Genomic DNA, 18,942 nt, shown 5'->3' with positions numbered 1-18,942 from the left:
GGACTTGCATTCAGAATAACATTTCAGAAAACAATACTCAGTTATATCCAGAACTTATGATCTATTCTGTGCAGTATCTCATAAGGCCTATACTCAAACAGGAGGAGACTGGTTTCCAAGGTCTAAGCCTGAGAGCAAGAGAGAGGATTTTCTGGCGTCTGTTTACAGAACACATATATTGAACAACCGAAGTGGTGTCATCTTTCTTTTGGTTTGGGTTTGTTGTTTTGGTTTTGTTTTTTTTAATTGATGCTCACTCTTCAACTCAAAATATATTTTCTTTTTTAAAACCAAATCTAAGCAAATATTAGCTTCCTCTTACCTGTCTGGGTGGTTTCATGTATAGACTCATACTCAGAATGATCGAGAGCCAAAGGGTTCATATCCGTCTGGTCTGACACCGAAACAGCTGGTGACGGCTCCTGCAGCTCTGTTAGCACTGCATTCTGATGCTTTTTGTCACCATCACCATTAGCATCCAGTCCTGCAGCAGAGATGACAAACACACTGAAAAAGCATTTCTTCTAATCACAGTAACATCATAGTTAACACTAAATCTGAAGTAAAGTTGCTTACTTAGTTGCGTTTTTTTTTTTAACAGGAAATTAAAATTGAGAAAGTTCTGCACTTATGCTGAAGCAACAGCTAGAAACTCTTATTCATACCTTCTTTACAAGAATCTGGAGGTTGGTCAGGTATTTCTTCCCACGTTTTGCTCACGCTACCATCAGTGGCACCACTTGCTTCCAAGTGTAACATATGATTTCCCCACACCTTTGCATTAGGATTTAACTCAGAAACCTTGGTTGACTCCTACAAAAAGAAATTTCTTTGATTATGCACTTTGTGGATGCACAGCATGCATCTGTGCATATATACATACAGTCTCAAATAACAGTATCAGATGTACAACTCTTGATTGTATTGTCAAGGTTTTTTTTCACATCTAAATATATTAACTGAGTTGCCATCCCATAACCATTTCAGTTACAAAAACAACTGAATTGTGCAGCACAGAATTCATTTCCCTGATTAAGAATCACCAGAAAAGGCTAGACGAGCAGTGCAAACTACAACAAACATTTCATTCTTTGCCTTTGACAGCCTAACTCAACCTGTACTTGCCCTAGACTTCAGGCAGTTCTCTAATACAAATATTAACTCAATGTTGACTATATTGTTATTGCATCTGTTTCTGTGAAATAACATAAAAACCCCTAAGAAAATACAAAAGCACAGGATTTTTTTTTTCCTGGACTTATATAAACATGTTTTAAGAAGCATTACGGAAAATTGAAAGCAATGAGATGTGCATGACACCTTCTGTCATTACTTCGAGAGAAAATACAGAGCATTAACAAAAATTTTGGTTAGTTTTCCCCTAGGCAGGACAAAAAGAATGAATAACCAGATCCAGTTGAATCATCTTTAATGAGCAGACTTTAGTGTCCTTTAACCTGGATTGGAAATGGACACATTTAATGGTCATATATAACCATTATATAAATGGTCATATTTGTGCTTCACAGAGATTGCTCTCTGCAGTGCCAACACCTACAATACTTCTTTGATAGTAACATGAGACAGTTTTCACTTGTTTTGCTAATGTTTGAGCAAAACGCATTAAGTTATTCCATACCCAGAATATCTTTGGTATGTTTTAATACGATGATTATACTGGGAAAGAGTATTGCTCATAGTAACACATACTAAAAAAGCTTATTAAAATTTGTTTTGTGAATTTAGCGATGCCAGGAACATTACAGAGTTTAAACACAGGCACTTCAAAATTCCATGAAGCTTTAATTATTCTGAAAGACATGCACTCAGTCATTATCATAGTGCATAGAAAACACATCCAGCAGGTAAAAAGATCTAAAGAATCTCAACTTAAACACACCTACTGAACGATAGAGAAAAGACTTATAAAAAGTGGAAGTGCTCAACATAACTACTTGAATAGTAAGGATTCAAAGATGACAGCAAGTTCCATCAGTTTCCATTTTTAATACAAAAAGTTCCCCCAGGAGATAGCAAACTTAGCCTCTAGTACAACCCACTGCTGGCACTGCAACTGCTGGACAAGGTCACAGCAGCTGCTGTAACGCAGTCAGTGCAGAGAACAATACTAAGCACTGGCTCTGCTCAGCAGGGAAGAAAGAGGAGCAGCAGCTGCCGCAGGTTGGCTTTGCTTCTTTCTTACTCCAGCTAGCCAAAATCCACTCTAGCTCATTTCCCACGCTTCTCCTGCAGCCACTCCTTTCTACAGCACTTCAGAAGATCATCTCCAGAAGTGAGCAAAAGGTTTCCTAATTGCTACCAAGCAAGAACTTTAAGATTTCAGGAAATCCACAAACATTTCTTCCTACATGAAGGTAAAGAGCACTACTAACAGTCTGGAGAGTTTCCCTTCCACATACTGAAGTGTCCATCTCAAGTTCATCTAGAATTGAGAATCTGCAATCAAGATACTTTGCCCAACATTTAAACTTTCACACAAGGTAAACAAACCAAAAAAAGAAAGAAAAAAATTTATCAATATTCAGCAACATTTTGAACTACTACATCCTGTATAGCATTCGGTTTTGCAAAGGAGAGAGAGAATGGTCAGCTTCAGGACAAAATAACACATGATATATTTAACCATCTAATGAAACCAGTTTGACTTGGCTTATTCCAATCCCTAGCTTCTGCTTTAAGCTTTAACATCAAATCACTTCTGCAGAATACTTACAAATTCATCTTTAGCTTGCCATCCCCAAGTACCAACATTTTCTGGTGCTAGCAGCTGATACGGGTAACTTCCCACGGCATACGAAGTACCTGTTAGATCTTCAGGTTCATTCTGGAAGTTTTCACTAACTATGCATTGTCTGTCATTCTTCACGGTATTGTTAGAAATTGTATTATTCCATAAAAAGCCCATCAGATATTCACCATTACCAGCAGTAACAGTGTCAGAAAATAGCTCATTTGTCCAATCAGCATTGCCAGTCTGAAGACTGATGAAATGTGACCATATTTCAACTTGGGGATTTTGTCTGTCCAGTTCATAGGAGTGCTCTTGGTCACTCGATACGTCTTCCATCAGATCCAATACACACTGCTCACTGTCTCGCTGAAATCCTGCAGCACCAGGAAAGGCACTGTGTATTTCATAGGAAGGAGTAGCAGCGTATTTGTCTACCTGCTTTGGGTCAACAAAAACTCCAAGCTCTTTGTTTGAGAAAATCTTGTGATCTGACTGCATCTGTTCCCAACTTGTGGTCAAGTCATTCATTTCATTATTTAATATGTAACTGCTGTTTTTCAGTTCAGTAGCCTTGGCTTCTAATTGCTTTAAATTCCCCATGGTAAAAGCTTCTAGATTCCCAGCTGACATGCTAAAACTAGTGAGGCTCTCCTCCTTTAAGCAGATGCCGACACACAGTTTTACTTCACCATCCTGAAGATTACATTCACTTACATCACACACACTTTTTTCATGAGCTTCTGATCCTACTTCAGTAAGAGGCCCAACAGAAACTTGGGTGTTCCTGACCTCTGGCTCTGGACTGGCACAGTCACATACCTCAGGCTCTTCCACTGGTTTATCATGCACATGAGAATATGAATTTTGACACAAAGAAGGTAAACAATTATGGGCTTTATGTAAGAGATTACTGCCATCTTCCAGATTTTTAGTGTCATCTATCAATTTTACACTCTTGTACATACAATTTTCCAAAGCTACAGGTACAGTGGAGTTAGAGTAAGTATTCTGATCGTGAGTCAAGCCTTTATTGCAATTTAAGAAGTTTTTCTCACGATCAATAATGTTAGTACCCAAATTCTGTTTTATATTTTCTGCCTTGTTATCAATTGTCTCATTTAGGTGAACTTCAAGTTTTGTTTGTTTTACAGATTCTACTACATCCCCAGCTATTTTGGCCGAGTCAGTCCCCACATTCCATTCATTTTCCACTGCATGGAAGGAACATACATCCTGTTGCTCACCTTGTCTACAGTTCATGTCCATTTTGTTCATATCCTCATGTTCCATGGACACAGAAGAGACACTGTTTTTGTTATCTGACTTCGAATATTTGCATACTTTACCTTTATTCCCTGGTGATTCTTTTGAAATCTGAGATTCTAGGCTGTTTTCCTTTAGGAATGTTTCATCTGCGCTTGTGTTATGTAGTTCATGAGATGAAGTGCCATCACTTACCCATGATGGAGTTCTGCTCAAGCTACCAGCTTCCTCAAGCATGTCGCCTTTTAGCTCAATGATACTCACACAGACATCTTCCTCCATGCCACTGTAGTTTGCAGCTTCAGTTGATGTCTTGTTTTCAGTGCAACCCTTAATTTGAGTTTGAAAATCAGAACTTTCTTCCAAGCTTTCATGCATTTCAGTCATATTCAAAGCTTCACAGCTATGCAAAACTGTACCTGTGCATTCCTCTTTATCTTTCAAGAACTCTTCCAAAATGCTGTGATGTTCACTAGAGTCAGGTGCAAACATCTGGCTACCATCACATGTTCTTTGAAATGTTTTCTCTTCCACATTTGAGTTTACTTCACTTTCTGGCTTTAGGAAGCAGCCTTCTTCAGCAAGTTTTTCTACATGTTGACTCATCGAAAAAGAACCATTGTCCATTTCACATAACTCTAATGGTAATTTAAAGTTACCCCTCATGTTCTCTGCCACCTGTTTAGTATTTATTTCCCTTACAACACTTGAGGGATGCCTACTTAAACCAAATGGTACAATCTCAGAATCATGACTTCCCTCAATTTTTCCTGAACTACATGCTCTACTGTTTAACAATGCACTGGAAATACAATCATTGCATTTCATGTTTTCTGAATTAGGGCTGTATTGGTCCTCTTCAGCACCATCTGCAAATTTTACTGAATCACAAGCTCTACGGAGTGATTCATTCCAACTGACAGCATTACCTGTGGTATATACCTCCTCTTGTCGATTCTCAGGGACGACTTCATCATATACTTTCGCTCTTAAGCCATCTGTTACTGTATTGTCAGTGTTTAACGTACGCACCTGACACCTGTTAGCCAGTAAGTTATCATAAGATTGGATGTCTATGCTACAATATTCTTTCGTTTCCTTTTTCTGCATGTTTGACCTATCCTCTTTTTTATACTCAAACAGTTCTTTCTGGGAATTAAACTTAACTTCCACTTGTGCCGACTGCTGCATTGGATATTCCTCCCCAGTGTCTAGAGGTCGTGCCATGCTGCACATTCCTTCATCAGTAACAGCTGAGTTATCTATGTCTGCTGCAGTCTCTTCATGCACGGTAGCTGGCAGCTCTTCATCCCCTTTCAGATCTTCAGCATCTACAACACAAATACTGTAAAATTCCCTATCTTTTGTATTTTGTCTGTTGTCTACATCAAGATAGGAAAATGTTGGGGACATCTCTCTATATGAACTTGAAACTTTTTGTAGGCTGTCACTCTTGCTGTCTTCAACATTTACTGTTCTTTCATTCTGCCTTGAATGGTCACATGTAACTGCATAATCCTCCAGAAAATTTCTATTTAAGGAAATTTCACCCTGTAATCTTTTGTCTAGGATGCCGGGTGCATGTGAAGTAGAAATATGATCAAACAAGCAATGCTCTTCTGCAGCTACATTTTCATTATTAGCATTACCATTTTCTATATTGTTCATGTGCTGACCATTACTACCAAATTTTTTAGGTGCTCTTTTTTTAGTTACCCTATCTTTCTTGTCTTCACTTTTCTGCAGATTTCCATATGTACCAGAGACCTTCAGGAGGTGACTAAAGGAATTAAAGAAGGTAAAAGGTCTGTCATACGTTCTCCTAGAGCTCTCACGGGGAGTATTCTCCATGCTTTTGTATGACGGATATTTTGCTTTTCTATCCCAGAACCCAGATTTAGAATTTGACACTGCGCAATCATCACTACAAACGCGTTCAATGCCGATTATAGCAGCTGCCCCATTAACTGTCCTTCCCACTGTATGCAGATCCTGGCTTTCCACAGTTCCTAAAATTGAAGATAAAGTTTTACTTATCCTTGACTCTGGTGCTTCCTCTTCCACAGATTTTTGTAACAAGCTGGTTTTCTCCTCATTCGTGCTGTTACTCAATTCTTTACTGAAGCAGCAGCCCATGTTCAATAAGTAGTGTCAGAGGAGTCTTCTCATTGCAAATCACCTTCCTCTATATACTAAACTAACTTTCTACTGCTATTGAGGAGACAAGCCAACACCCAGCTGCCAAAAATAGCACACTTTAAAACCATGCAGGGGTTCATATGTCATTGCCACTCAAAGTCCAAATCCCAGTTGCTGAGCAATGTTTTAGTATTTCATCATATGCACTGCAATATTCAAGCCAAATAACTCTTCTAAAGAGATTACAGTCTGTTTACAAGTATTACCAAGTCTTATGAACTTTCATTGTTTAATTTCCTGAAGAGTTTCCTTCATCCAAATCATTAAAATATTTAAATGACATCTTTCACAATGTCCTTGTGTAACAAAAAAACTGCTTGCCTTCATATTTAATACAACTCCTGCTTTCTATACAAGGATAAATGCATTCTGGCTTCAAACATTTAAATCTGATTTGAAGACTAAACTAGTGGAAGCTATTAGATCAAACACATTTTGGACCATTTTCTCCTTCTCCTCCCTTCCCCCAGAGCTGAACCTACACCAAGATTACTTCTTTAGGAAAAGCAGGCTAAAGATAGATAAGACCTCATGTATTCCATTGAACAGTCATTGTACGTTATCAGAAGCTAATTCTGTTCCAAGCCTTTTTTTATTTGTTATCTACACGAAAAAAGAATACATAATCCCTCAGTGACTTACAGCACTGGAAGGGGTCTCAAGATCATCTAACCATCTCATGGCACGGTGGCAGGATTAATTATACTTAACCTCCAAAATATTTGTGCATTCTTTTACAAAAAACTCAGACGGATTTAAAAGGTAGTTCAACTAAATGCTACTTCTTCCAAAAGTCTGTCCCCAGTATAAGTTTCCTTTGTTGTATGTAAACAGAGTTCTTTCTGACCTTAGGACAGCTAGAACATCTTTATACACATGTATTTACATAGTAGAAGACTTACACTACTGTAAGCCCCTTTACTTGCTAAAAAAGTGGTTGTTTCTTCAGAAATAAAAACCTAATTAAAAAGCTGAAAATACCCAGCAATCTTTTCTGCTCTAAACAGAGTTGTTCTTGTTTGCCTTTACATAACCTTACATCACTCAGACCTACTCTCAAATCCAATGCTATTATTTCAAATTTACACCCCATCCTTCAGAGAGCTTGCAGACTGTACCACCACGGCACCACTCTACTCTGTTACTTAAAAGATACTGAAAACACAGAAGAAAGTAAGACAAGACAGACCCTTAAACTATTTCAAATGTTCTTTCAGCTATACATTGAATTGAGTGCTATTTTTCAACTGGTTGTGCACCTTATGGCAAATTTAATCAAGATGTACTTTAACTAGAGTTTTAAGTTAGCCTTGCAATTTACCTTCACTGTATCCATATAGCAGTATATAGGGGTACTAAGGCTAATTAAAGCAGTTGCCTTTCAACTAACTAGTAAGAGATCTGTTTTAATTTCTACTGTAAACTATACTTGCAGGGTAAAGGCTGCTTAACACACAGAGATCCATGCTCTAATATTCCACTATCATTACTTTTTTTTTCTCATGATTGCCATTGTGACGTTCTACAGCTGCTTTCATGCATGGCGAGTCACATAGCCTATGTAAGGTTTAAGACCTAATTCAGTCTTATCTATGTTGTCTATATGGTCCCTGTCACTGCCACACTGCAAGATTTCTGCTCTGTTTCCAAAATTTCAGGGGGGAGGAAAAAAAAAAAAAAAAAAAATCCATCTTTACCAGAGAAGCCCACAGTCACTTCTTCCTTTAAATCTCCTTTGCTTACTTTACTTCTGACAGAAAATCTACTACTATCAACATAGAAATAAATTCAGCATCAGCTCCTCTTTTACTCATTCATATCTATTTGGTAAACTAAGTTCACATCTGTTTAAAGTAACGAACCAAAAGAGAAGCAAGCATTTTTTGTTTACTTCTGTCACCTGAAGATTGAGAAAAAAACCAATGCTGCACTGAACCACAGCAAGCAGAACCAGGCTGGATTAAAAAAATCAGGTAGAAGGGGGAGGGGGGAAGCCCTTGCTATCCCAAACTGTTCACAATCATGATAATAACTTGCAAGTACAAGGTAGTACTAAGCAAGTGCAGAAGCACTCTAGAAATTCAAATGTTTCACTTTAGTCTGCACTGCAGTCACTGTGAAGCACTCCTGCAGTAATAATAGTAGAGTTCACATTTAGCAGCATAAAACAGACTAGAGGTGAATCTCTCTTCCTTATACAGTGTGAAATGCTTCTATTCTCTTCTCTGAAGCTTTTGCAAGGTATTTCAATACTTATTTTCAGTCATTTCTTATCCTACTTCTCTTTATAAATACTCTGTGTAACATAAAAAAGTGGAAAGCTGTAATATAGCCACCAATGCAGCTTCTTCTCCCCAGACAAGTATTCTGCTCACAGGACAAATGAATCACAAAAAAATAATGTGCTTTAGATTCTTAAACACAGGTTACCATATATTTAAGTGCCATATAAACTTAAATGCCATAGGCAGACTCAGATTTGTATACGTGAAAGAACCGTATTGGCTAACTTTCAGGGGAAACCTCCTATTCACCACTAATCCTCTGACCATAGAAAAGATTGCTGAATTGGCTAGGGAATACATGCCCTCCTCAGCAAGTCTGCTTTGAAATTGCAAAGTAAGAAAAGAGGAATACTACCCTGCCCACCCCCCCCCCCCCAGCTTATCCAATCCGTGAAGCCTCAAAGTGCCTCCAAAAACATTGTTCTTAAGGACAGGAAGTCTGATGCATCATTGCTGCCATCTGCTGCATTTTTTTTAATTCTCCCGTGGGACAAAGTTATTCAACATGCTTGGATCCAGACTTAAAACTACGCCAAGTCACTCCTCTCTTTAGCTTTCCCTGGAACCAAGTACAGGGAAAGGGGGAGGGAGTTACTTATAATAGTTTTTTTGAAGAAATGCCACGAGCAAACAATTCAACTGTTTTTAACATCAGCATAGTCACAGTAATACTTGAAAAGTTTACAACTACTCAGAAAACTCCCGTCAGTTAAACAAATAGCAAGATTTTTCCCTCTGTGATTTAACCATTACTTACTACGTGCTTTCTAGAGAGGAACTAAGTACCTTTAAGAGACGGACCAGGGCAAAGTCCACTTTTCCAGTGCCTTAACAAGCACTTCTGCTATCAACTAATGGGGAGAAAATGGGTGAAGCAGTTTAGGCAAGCAGAAACTTCTTCCAGTTTTCCCATACCCTTCACCTTATGTGCAAAGGCACATTTTGTACCTGTTCCTTTGGTTTTATCTAAGAGTTCCAGTTATAATTTCTATTTTTAAGCACCCACAGTGCACATTCATTAAGTCACATTTCTCAATACTGTTTATTGTGGGATCACCATAAAAAAACCCAGCAACATAAATTTAAGCTGAAAATGCCACACTGTTGTTATGCTATATCACCTGAGGTTGGTTGTTTAACTTCCAAGACTCAGTAAGTCTTAAAAACCTTCTGGCTGAGCTAAACACCACCACTGACTTGATAAGCACCATAACAGAATTTGTGCTCTGCCACTTCAGAGCCCAGCTCAGGCAGGGGGTGGGGTGGGGTAGATTTTGTTTATTTTGCCTTTTTTTCCTGTATACATATATATTTTGGCTGTGGTGTATTTCTCATCTACTCAAAGCCTGAACAGGTATTCCCTCTCCATGAAACGAAACTGTTCTGAAGCAGCACTTTCATAATCTGAATATTTTTTTAGTAAGTATTTTAGTCCTACGTCCTGCACACACCTACACAGAAGGCACAAAGTCAACATGCTTATTAACAGGAGTATATCTACCTGTCTACTTTCATTTCTACATGTACCTATTCCTTGCCAAGGAATAAGGGTTTATCCCACATATACTCTTACAGAACTAAGTTTTAAAATATAGTCTACCTTTAAAGTTACAATAGCACAAGTTAAAACAGTCCTTACAGCCTTCTGATACCTAACTTCATTTATGCTTTTTCTATAATAAAGTCATGCAACCATAACGAGCCCTGAAGAAACAATGCATTCCCAGGCCATACCTGATGTAATGCCCACCACCAGTTAAAGGAAAATTGAAGAGCAGAATCACAACAGACATCGCAACGTCACTACTGCAGGTTTTTGGAAATAGCTGGTCAGATAGCTTAACTTTCCCTCCAACATATCAAGGTTAAATGGACTGTTAAAGAGTTTAAATACACATTTTACAGATTAAAGCAATTAAACATTAGCATTAGAAGTTATCTACAGGTGCAGAACTATTCAGCACTTTTCTTATGGTCTAAATCTACAATAATGTGACAGAAAGAGTGAACACTGAGCAGTATGGATCCTTCATAACGCTGATACCATACATGTTCAGTTTAAGGTCTAATCCTCCCATCTCTTGTTTAAAGCTATTTATGACCTCTTGAATTATTACATATCACCTACATGTTATACAAACTGCTACTTAACTCTTAATTGGCACATACTGTATGTAATACTGCGTATCGTCAAATGATCTGAGGATTATATGCTATACTAAATTTTCACTAGACTGTTAACACAGGATCCTATATTAAGCTAGTAAATCTGATTTCCTCAGTCCCTTTTTATTCTACGAGGCTTATTCTTGAATTGGTTGCAAAAGCATTTTTGAACAACATAACCTAGCAGCTCTAAGCCCAGGACATCCTTCCATATAACCTCCTATGAAAAACATTTTAGGAAGTACAATTAAGTCCCATCTTAAGTTTTCTGACTTGGTAGCTATTTTTCTTGTGCAATCAACAACAATACAATTGAACTTTTATTTACAGTACCTATAAGCATTGACAAAAAACAGCACACCACATTGACTTGAATTCCCATTAAGAGAAGCCCATGGCAGCACCTGATAATTATTGAACTAGGGAGGGAATAGGTGATGCTTATAACACAACCAGACAGCAAGTTTAAATGGCCCCATGGTAATACCCTCCACTGGAACATACCAACATTCACAGAACCTGTTGCTGCTTGACGATAAGAATCCCTTCTAAATTTAATTTCAAATTTCCAGATCAGGTCTTCAATTCAGACAATCAAGGAAAGAAAATTGTTTGCTCCTTGGAAAGTGCTCTGAAAGGCCACATATTCCAATGTGGGTATGGCAGGGGAAGAGTTTAGGATCAATGAGCAAGGAAAAAGACTGTGCCTTAAGCACTAAAGGTTAGTTAGGTCCTGTCTGGCAGAGACAAGTCATATAAATTACCTCCACCATGGGATTTGGGTCTTGGCCTCTTCCCTCAGAGAGTAACCTCAAATTTCTAGCAGCAAAGTGTTACTGATTGAAAAGGAAACAGAGAAGTGAGTCAAAAGGGAGTGAAACATTTCTTAAACACTGAGTTTCCTGAGTCCAGTCTGACAAGACCTTTCTCAGAAAGGTAATTGTCAATCAGGATACAAAAAAAAAAAAATATCCAATGACAGATGTCACCTGAAGTGACAACTCCTGCCTCCAGGTTAAAAAAAAAGCCAGAAGTACCAGCATATTTAACTCCCACATTTATCAAAGCTAAGAATTTGCTAGTATCCTCTAAATTATCTACCTCCAATTTGTAAGTGCAAGCTACTATTAACAAGAAATTTACACAGATCCTCAAGTTGCCAATTTCCTTCAATCGACTTGCGTGCAAAACTACTGGAATTCTGCCATTTAATACTACTAAAATCAGCCAAATTCAAGAGGAGCTGTTGTTGGAAACGAACCAGACAGGCTTGAGTTCAATCTACATTAGGCATTAAATAGCATATAGTTTTATAGCTACTTCAAGGCAGACGAAATTACTTTGCCTCCCTCACCATGAGGTCAAGCCTTTGAAAACTGTTAATAAACAAGTGACCTCCATATCATTAACATAAGCAACCCTGAAAAGCGATTTCTGAAGGGTTCCATCACAACATCAAAACTTTTATTTTAATTCAGTCACTACTAACTATATGTTCAACATTATAATAGCAGAACACGTGTTAAGTTTTGTTCCTGCCAAAGAAAACACACTAAAATCATAATTAGGAAAATTTATCTATTGTTAATATTAAAAGATATAACAACAACAAAAAAAACCAAAACCTTTTTGCTAACTTGTTCCTGCACTCCATTAAGTTTTTCCTCAAACTATAGCCTTGTTCCCAAAACTTGCAAATGAAGTCCTGAAGCATGGGCAAAATATACTCATGCAAGCATGCCATTATGGAAGGGACCATCTTGAAAACAACACTTTTAACAGCATATATTGGCAATGATTCTCATACAACAAAATGACCTTCTGATGCTGTGCATGTAAGAGTATGATACTGATATAACTTTAAAAAGCTTAATAACCTACAGGTCTCACCTATTTGGAATAAAATATTCAGCAAAGGAAAAGCTTTAATCTCAAAAGAATTAGTTATTTGAAATGCACCATTATAGTACTATGGATACATTCCAAGATATCCAAATTGACATTAGTCTCCTCTACTAAGGAAAAGAACAGACAGATTTTCTGAAATTGAAATAAATGGTTAGTCTCTTCCTCCAAATAAGTATGAAAGAACAGAAATTAAGATTTAGATCCAAGTTTATATGTAGCTTTACAAAAACTCTAGCATGCCAAATTAAAAGAACTAGCATCAATGTGAAAACTGATCAAACCACCTTTAATACTAATGCACCTGCTGCAAGTGCACTGACAGTTCAAAGCTTTTGAAGCAAACCTGCAAGAGCCTCTTACTCAAGCTTACACAGTGTTTCTTGGAATTAATGCCTTGAGTACAAGAAAAAAAATTTAAAAAAAAAAATCACGAAAGTTCAACTTTCAAAAGTATGGCACAAAAGTGGGTTCAATTGTTTCCTCTACTGTCAAATAGACAAAATTCACATCTGAGAAAGGTAAAACAGAGCAGAAGAGAACCCAGAATAAAAAAAGGGGGGGAATAACAAACAAAAAACCCACCAGCTTGCTTAGCAAAGAACAGCACAAGTTTAGAGGGTCTTTCAAAATGCTCCTTAGTGCTTGCTGCAAGATTAAGTTGAAGCAGCAAGCATCCACTGCTGCTGCAAGGTTAACTTGAAGCAGCAAGCATCCGCTGCTTAGTATAGCACAGGCTAAGCAGCTAGCAGAATGTACACTGAAACTGAACCCTTCAAGATGTCCCAAGAAGAAACATTCCTCCCAATACAGTGAACAATCAAAGATGAAAATATGGTATGAGTAGAGCTCACACACAAATCAAGCATTCAATCTTCCTGAAGGCATATGCAACATTTACTGCAACATATATACACACAGTACTATCTGCTGTATGATCTGCCAAAAGCATCCCATAAAGCAACTTACTGGATCCTGCACAGTAGCACAGAAGCAACACGTGCCATTTGGCAGAACTGACTGAGCAAAATTCCTGTTACAGGATGCAATTTCCTATTTGTATGGGTTTGTATTTTTTTCAATTACAGATACATGCCAAGTGCATTTCCTGCATTTTCCTCACAAGTTAATGTGTGAGCTAGAACCTAACTCAAGATTGGTAATGCAATTCCTGCATAGCCTAAAAAGTCCTGTACCTTAAATGAGCACAAACTGTTGTAACTTGCAGTTTATTTAAATCCCATGTAGGGCTGAAGAAAAGTTAAGTTGAGGCTCCTACTTGGTATGGAGAATTAGCCACCTTCAACAGCTCTGTTCTAGCATTTTATGTTGCAATGCTATCAGCCAACTGTCTTCTAAAATGTTCTGAGATAGTTTTTTACTATGTCTTAATCAAAATTGTGTTTCATGCAACACTTACACCAGTAATTATAATACTTACCAGATGAGAACCGTCTTTAACTTCTTGTACTTGCTGCACCTGCGGTTCAGCCACAACTTTAGTGTCCTGATCAGAAGTCATGAGCTGTCTGCTTTTTGGCTGCTCAGAGAGAACTTTACTGGTCACCTTTGTAAGCTGCGGAAACAGGAAGACAAAAGATTCTGTAAGTGGTTGCTGAAATTCCTGAGAACCCACAGCCATTCCAGACGTGCCATGTCGATTCAGGCCAAGGTCCAAAGAACTTCCACACAACACGGTCAAGGTTACCCGTTCAGAGAAAACGTTATGGCAGAAGGTGAGGATAAAGTGATCTTGCAGATACACTCAGCTCTCAGTCGCTGGCTGCCTCAGCAGTGCAGATGAACACTTCCCACAGCACTGGGCAGGGAAATTCCACCGGGAAACTTTCACTCTATTCTCACCTTAATTACTCAGATTGGTTTTCGAACCATGACTTCTTCATACCACCTGGTAGACTTACTTAACTCATTAAGAAGCATTTAGTCACAAACCAACCTTTGTCTTCTACAACTACTGACAGTCACTTAATCTTTGCAAATTTTAAGCAGCAAGTTACAACAGTTCTGCTAGATTAGTAATGCTCAACAAGTTGTTCTGCTCCATCATCCTAAAATGTTATTTGATTAGACAAGTAGAAAACTGAGTAGAGTTGAAAGTCTGACAGCGACTTCGCTTTGAAATTTGATGCTATTATTTAATACCGTTATTAAAAAAAAAAAAAAGTCTTTAAAAAAACCAAGAAGAGCTCATTTAAAGCATAAAGTCTCAGAAAATAAATATTGGAGTGTAAAAACAAGGTAATTTTTTAATTTTCTTTTCTAAAAGGACTATGAGCAAGTTGTAATATGCGTTTTGAGTTACTTATTAATGCGGAAATCCCAGTACTGCATCTGTAACAATGTGTGAGAGATATTTATTGTCTTCAAGTTGGTGACACCACACTTCAGGGTAAGATTCTCTATCATCTCCTTAAAAAAAAAAAAAAAAAAAAGTAAAGATTTGCAGCACATGGAAGGTAACGATATGATTCCTTTCTTTAGCAGCATAAGCTCCTTTCAGGGCATCTTGACTCCAAAAGACTGGAGTTACAAAGTATATCTTTCAGTTTCCCATTATGGCCTTCCATGGAATCTCCTCTATGCTATGGACAAAAGCCTTTCATACAACTGATTGAATACATTCTGAAGTTTTCAAATAAAATTATGACATTCACCTATGAACTGATTCAAGCATCTGTATTATGGGATTATGCAGAAGGTAAGATATTTTGCACACACAGCTGAAGAAACATACTGACATCCCTGACAGGACAAAATATTCAGCTTAGGTGAACGGTTGCTTATCACTTCATGCTACTGATGTAAAGTCAGGATGAAAAACATGTTTTTGAAAGAAACACATGCACTGTGTCACTGTTATATTCCTGGAAGTTTTTTTTCCTAACACCCTGCCTCTCACCTTGGAATAGAAACTATTAAAGTAAGGGAGAAATGACACAGACAAAAAAAAAACCACAAAAAATGACATTAAAAAAATTATACTGCCCTTACATACAGTGTTACACACACATGAACACACACAGAGTCTGCATGGCAGAAAGTGTGGAATTCATTCAGGATGTTTGTATTTTATAAAATAACCAAAAATCATCCTCGGAATGAAAGCAATTTTTCAAAAGCTAGTATTAAATAGGTAGACCCTGTGCTGCTCAAACCCATGCATTGGAAGCTGTATGCATATTAACACTGCGGAAGGTATCTAAGCTTCTTGGAGAATGCTTCTTAATATTCTTTAAAGAAATTGGTTTTAGCCTTTTAAAATTTTGGATTAATGTTTTTCTAAAAAGACTTCTTATACATTTTGTGTTTGCTGTATATAATCTCCACTGCTGTTCATACTAACCTTGAGCATGCACATTAGTACGGATTCACAAGCTAAAGTCTACTTTACAGAAAGACAAATGTGTTTCAGTCAGTGATGATGTTATCTACTCAGCATTTTGATCCCCAAATCAATGCCAAGGTACTTCTTTGCATCCCTCTATGTCGCCTGCTTATCTCGCACTTTCCCATTCCCTTCTAAGATCAGCCTGTCCCCAGTCATGCTCCAATCTCTTCCATCCTCTGGTATGTAGTGTTAGCACCAGTACTTTGTAAATCTATGGACTGTGGAATGAAAACTGCTAAGAACATGTGAATCTATCAAACGAGTAAAATTCCACTACACATATGTCCTTTAAAGCATTTGCTGACTGGCCATCAAGCACAAAATATTCAGCTAAATCATTAATTTCAGCTAAGGTTAGACAAGCTGTTAGCCAACTTGATAGATAAGACGACTGCAATGTGCACATTGCAACTTCAAATTTCTTGGGCAAGCTACCAGCAATCAGAGCAGCATATCATTCTACAGCTTTTCAGAAGTCCTTTAGATGAGATTACACAAGATGCTTATCACATGCTAGGTCTAGATTGAAGCTCTAGGTAACTTTGTTTGGATTACTCAGACTAATAATCATATTCTCATCAGTTACACAGATTTGTTGTGATACACACTACGCTAAATCCACTCACCTTGTCAGCAAATTATTTTTAATAACTAAAATGCCAAACCCATATCATTAAGGATCAAAATGGCTCTCAAAACAAGTGAGATACTATTATACTCTGTTTAAAGAGGATATTCAACCTGCCTTCTAAGTCCTGTGCTTTTAACAGCGATCACCTATTGCCGTTCTGCAAATGGGTAAGCCATACAGAAAGACCCCAAATGCAGGAGTTTCCTTTGCAATTTTCGTCACTTACTATGTCACACTGCTACAAGTCCCCAGGACATCAAGTGCTCTGCTGCAAAATCCCATCTGTTGTGATATACTTCAGAAGGACTTCAGGTGCAGGGCTGTTCTGGAAAGTTAGTGCCATCAACTTTTCCACTGCAGAGTTGCCACTTACTGGTCTCGTAAAGCATAAAACTTATATGACTGCAGGCTTCCATGACCATCATGTCACAGAATAGTGTTTATGGAAAAGACAGTGTTACTTCAGGGAGAGAAACAATAAAAAAAAAAAAACAAAAACAAACAAAAACCCCCCAAAAACCCATCACAAAATGTTAAAGGCTCTTCACAGGATGTGTTTTAGCATGTTTTTCATTAGTATTGATACATATCTTCATACAGAAGCTTATTTACAGGAACCACAATCAATATCTGGTAGTACTAGAAACTACAGATCAGGATTGATAGTTTGGAAGACAGTTTATCCTCTTTTGATGCTAGTTTAATAGTCAAGTTAGTGAGCAAGTTAATTGTGGCATTTTAATGCAGCAATAAAAATTATCATCCCCCTGAAGAGTTAACTTGCCCACCACTTTAAAAGATAAACTGAATTGCTCATTGGTAAACCATACCTTTGCATAAATACAGGCTGCTACAATAAGTAGGAGACATTCAAGAGAAAAACCCAAGTCAGCAGACCAATTTGGGATAGAGATAGCAATACCTATGGCAGAACATTGAGCTGTCAGAAGTAGACTGCAATTTTTTTTCATTCAAGTTATTCAAAAAAAAAAAAAAAAACAAACCCACAGAAAAAACCTTCAAAGGCACACAATCTCTTAAATAAGCTTTTAAATAATACTTCTAGTCTATAGCAAGCAGATTCACAGAACAATCTGTGTCTTCCACAAATTATGTCTACTCACATAGTCTACAGAATGGCATGCATTTATTAATTGATTTAGAAGTACACAATTATAATTTTGTAATACTATATATAATTTCAATTCTGTAAATGCATACAGTAAATCTTTATTTTTCTTCTGGCTTGCCATTCGGTCATCACAGAGTAATTAGTCAAGTTCAACAACTTCTGATATATTATGCAAAGAGCAAAGTTACCCTTGAGACACACAAATACTTATTTCCAGAACTACCTAATACAAGAAAAACTGCATGGATTTTACTGAAGCTTATCATAAGCAGTTTGAACTTTGTTTGTAAGTAGGCAAGACACTTATCCCCCCAGAAGTTTTGAAACACAGGTAAGAACATGTTTCTTTAGAAACTGCACAACATTCAACCATGAAGTCTGCTAAATTAGTAATTGCAACAGGAAGGGGAAGAGCGCCTTACTACAGTTGTTTTCCCATTAGAACAAGGGCAATGGACTCTTTACTTATACAGATCTGTCCCTGTGGGCACCTGGTCAGCAGTGGTTAATCTGAGGAGTTACAAGAATATTCTCAGAAAGGACTGAGACCACCTGGCTGAGCAACACAGGTAGCACTATTTCAGCCCACTGGCTTCCCTCTGCAACATTGACAACCACCTTCACCAATAAAAAGTTGTGGATCTCGTTTTGTTTTAAAGTTGACAACACAGTTCTTTATTGGCAAATATTTTCAAATGTATCTTGTTATAGGAATTCCATCATTTCAGAAGATACCAGATACAAACCAGCAATGCTCCACAGGATGATTATGCAGCTAAGTACACACAACCACATGACCAGTCTTGTTCGGGTGCCAAGCCAAGCAGAGCTGGGACCACTCTCATCCAAAAGCCACATGTGTGTTATTGTGGTGCCAACATCAGGCTAACCTTTACACTGCACTTCAGTTCAGGTTTAGGTATCTTATAGTACTGGCAGAGTTAATGTTCAACTGTCTGAAGATATTTATATACACACTGCATCCACATACACCACAACCTTGCAAACAGCTCGGAAGTGACATCTCCTTGATTGTTATATAGCCAACAAAACCACTACTGCCCCCACCAATCCCCCCAAAACCTCCCTGAGTGTAGCCCCCAATCCTCCTGCTTTCATTAGTAGTCGTCTCTAATTTTTCTAATTCATATTCAAAGCGTGCTTTTATGCAGTCTGTTTTGCTGTCTAGAGTTACAAGAG

The 18,942-nt window shown here is 37.7% G+C and overlaps 1 protein-coding gene across 9 annotated transcripts in view; it reads right to left on the bottom strand.

Annotated features, from left to right (window-relative positions):
* The window catches only part of LARP4B (La ribonucleoprotein 4B), a 60,390-nt gene that overhangs the window by 27,384 nt on the left and 14,064 nt on the right, over positions 1-18,942 (bottom strand). For 2 of the 9 annotated variants that reach the window (XM_030009270.2, XM_030009271.2), the window contains exons 2-4: positions 14,012-14,146; positions 666-813; positions 323-484 (exon numbers count right to left, since the gene is read on the bottom strand). In XM_030009270.2, the coding sequence (XP_029865130.1) occupies positions 323-484; positions 666-813; positions 14,012-14,092 (391 nt within the window). In that variant the 5' untranslated portion in view covers positions 14,093-14,146. The other 7 variants (XM_030009267.2, XM_030009268.2, XM_041122406.1 and 4 more) reach the window with 6 other exon arrangements.

This window comes from Aquila chrysaetos, chromosome 3, assembly GCF_900496995.4.
Source record: "Aquila chrysaetos chrysaetos chromosome 3, bAquChr1.4, whole genome shotgun sequence".
Classification (NCBI taxonomy): domain Eukaryota; kingdom Metazoa; phylum Chordata; class Aves; order Accipitriformes; family Accipitridae; genus Aquila; species Aquila chrysaetos.
This window is presented reverse-complemented; position numbering and strand designations above follow the sequence as displayed.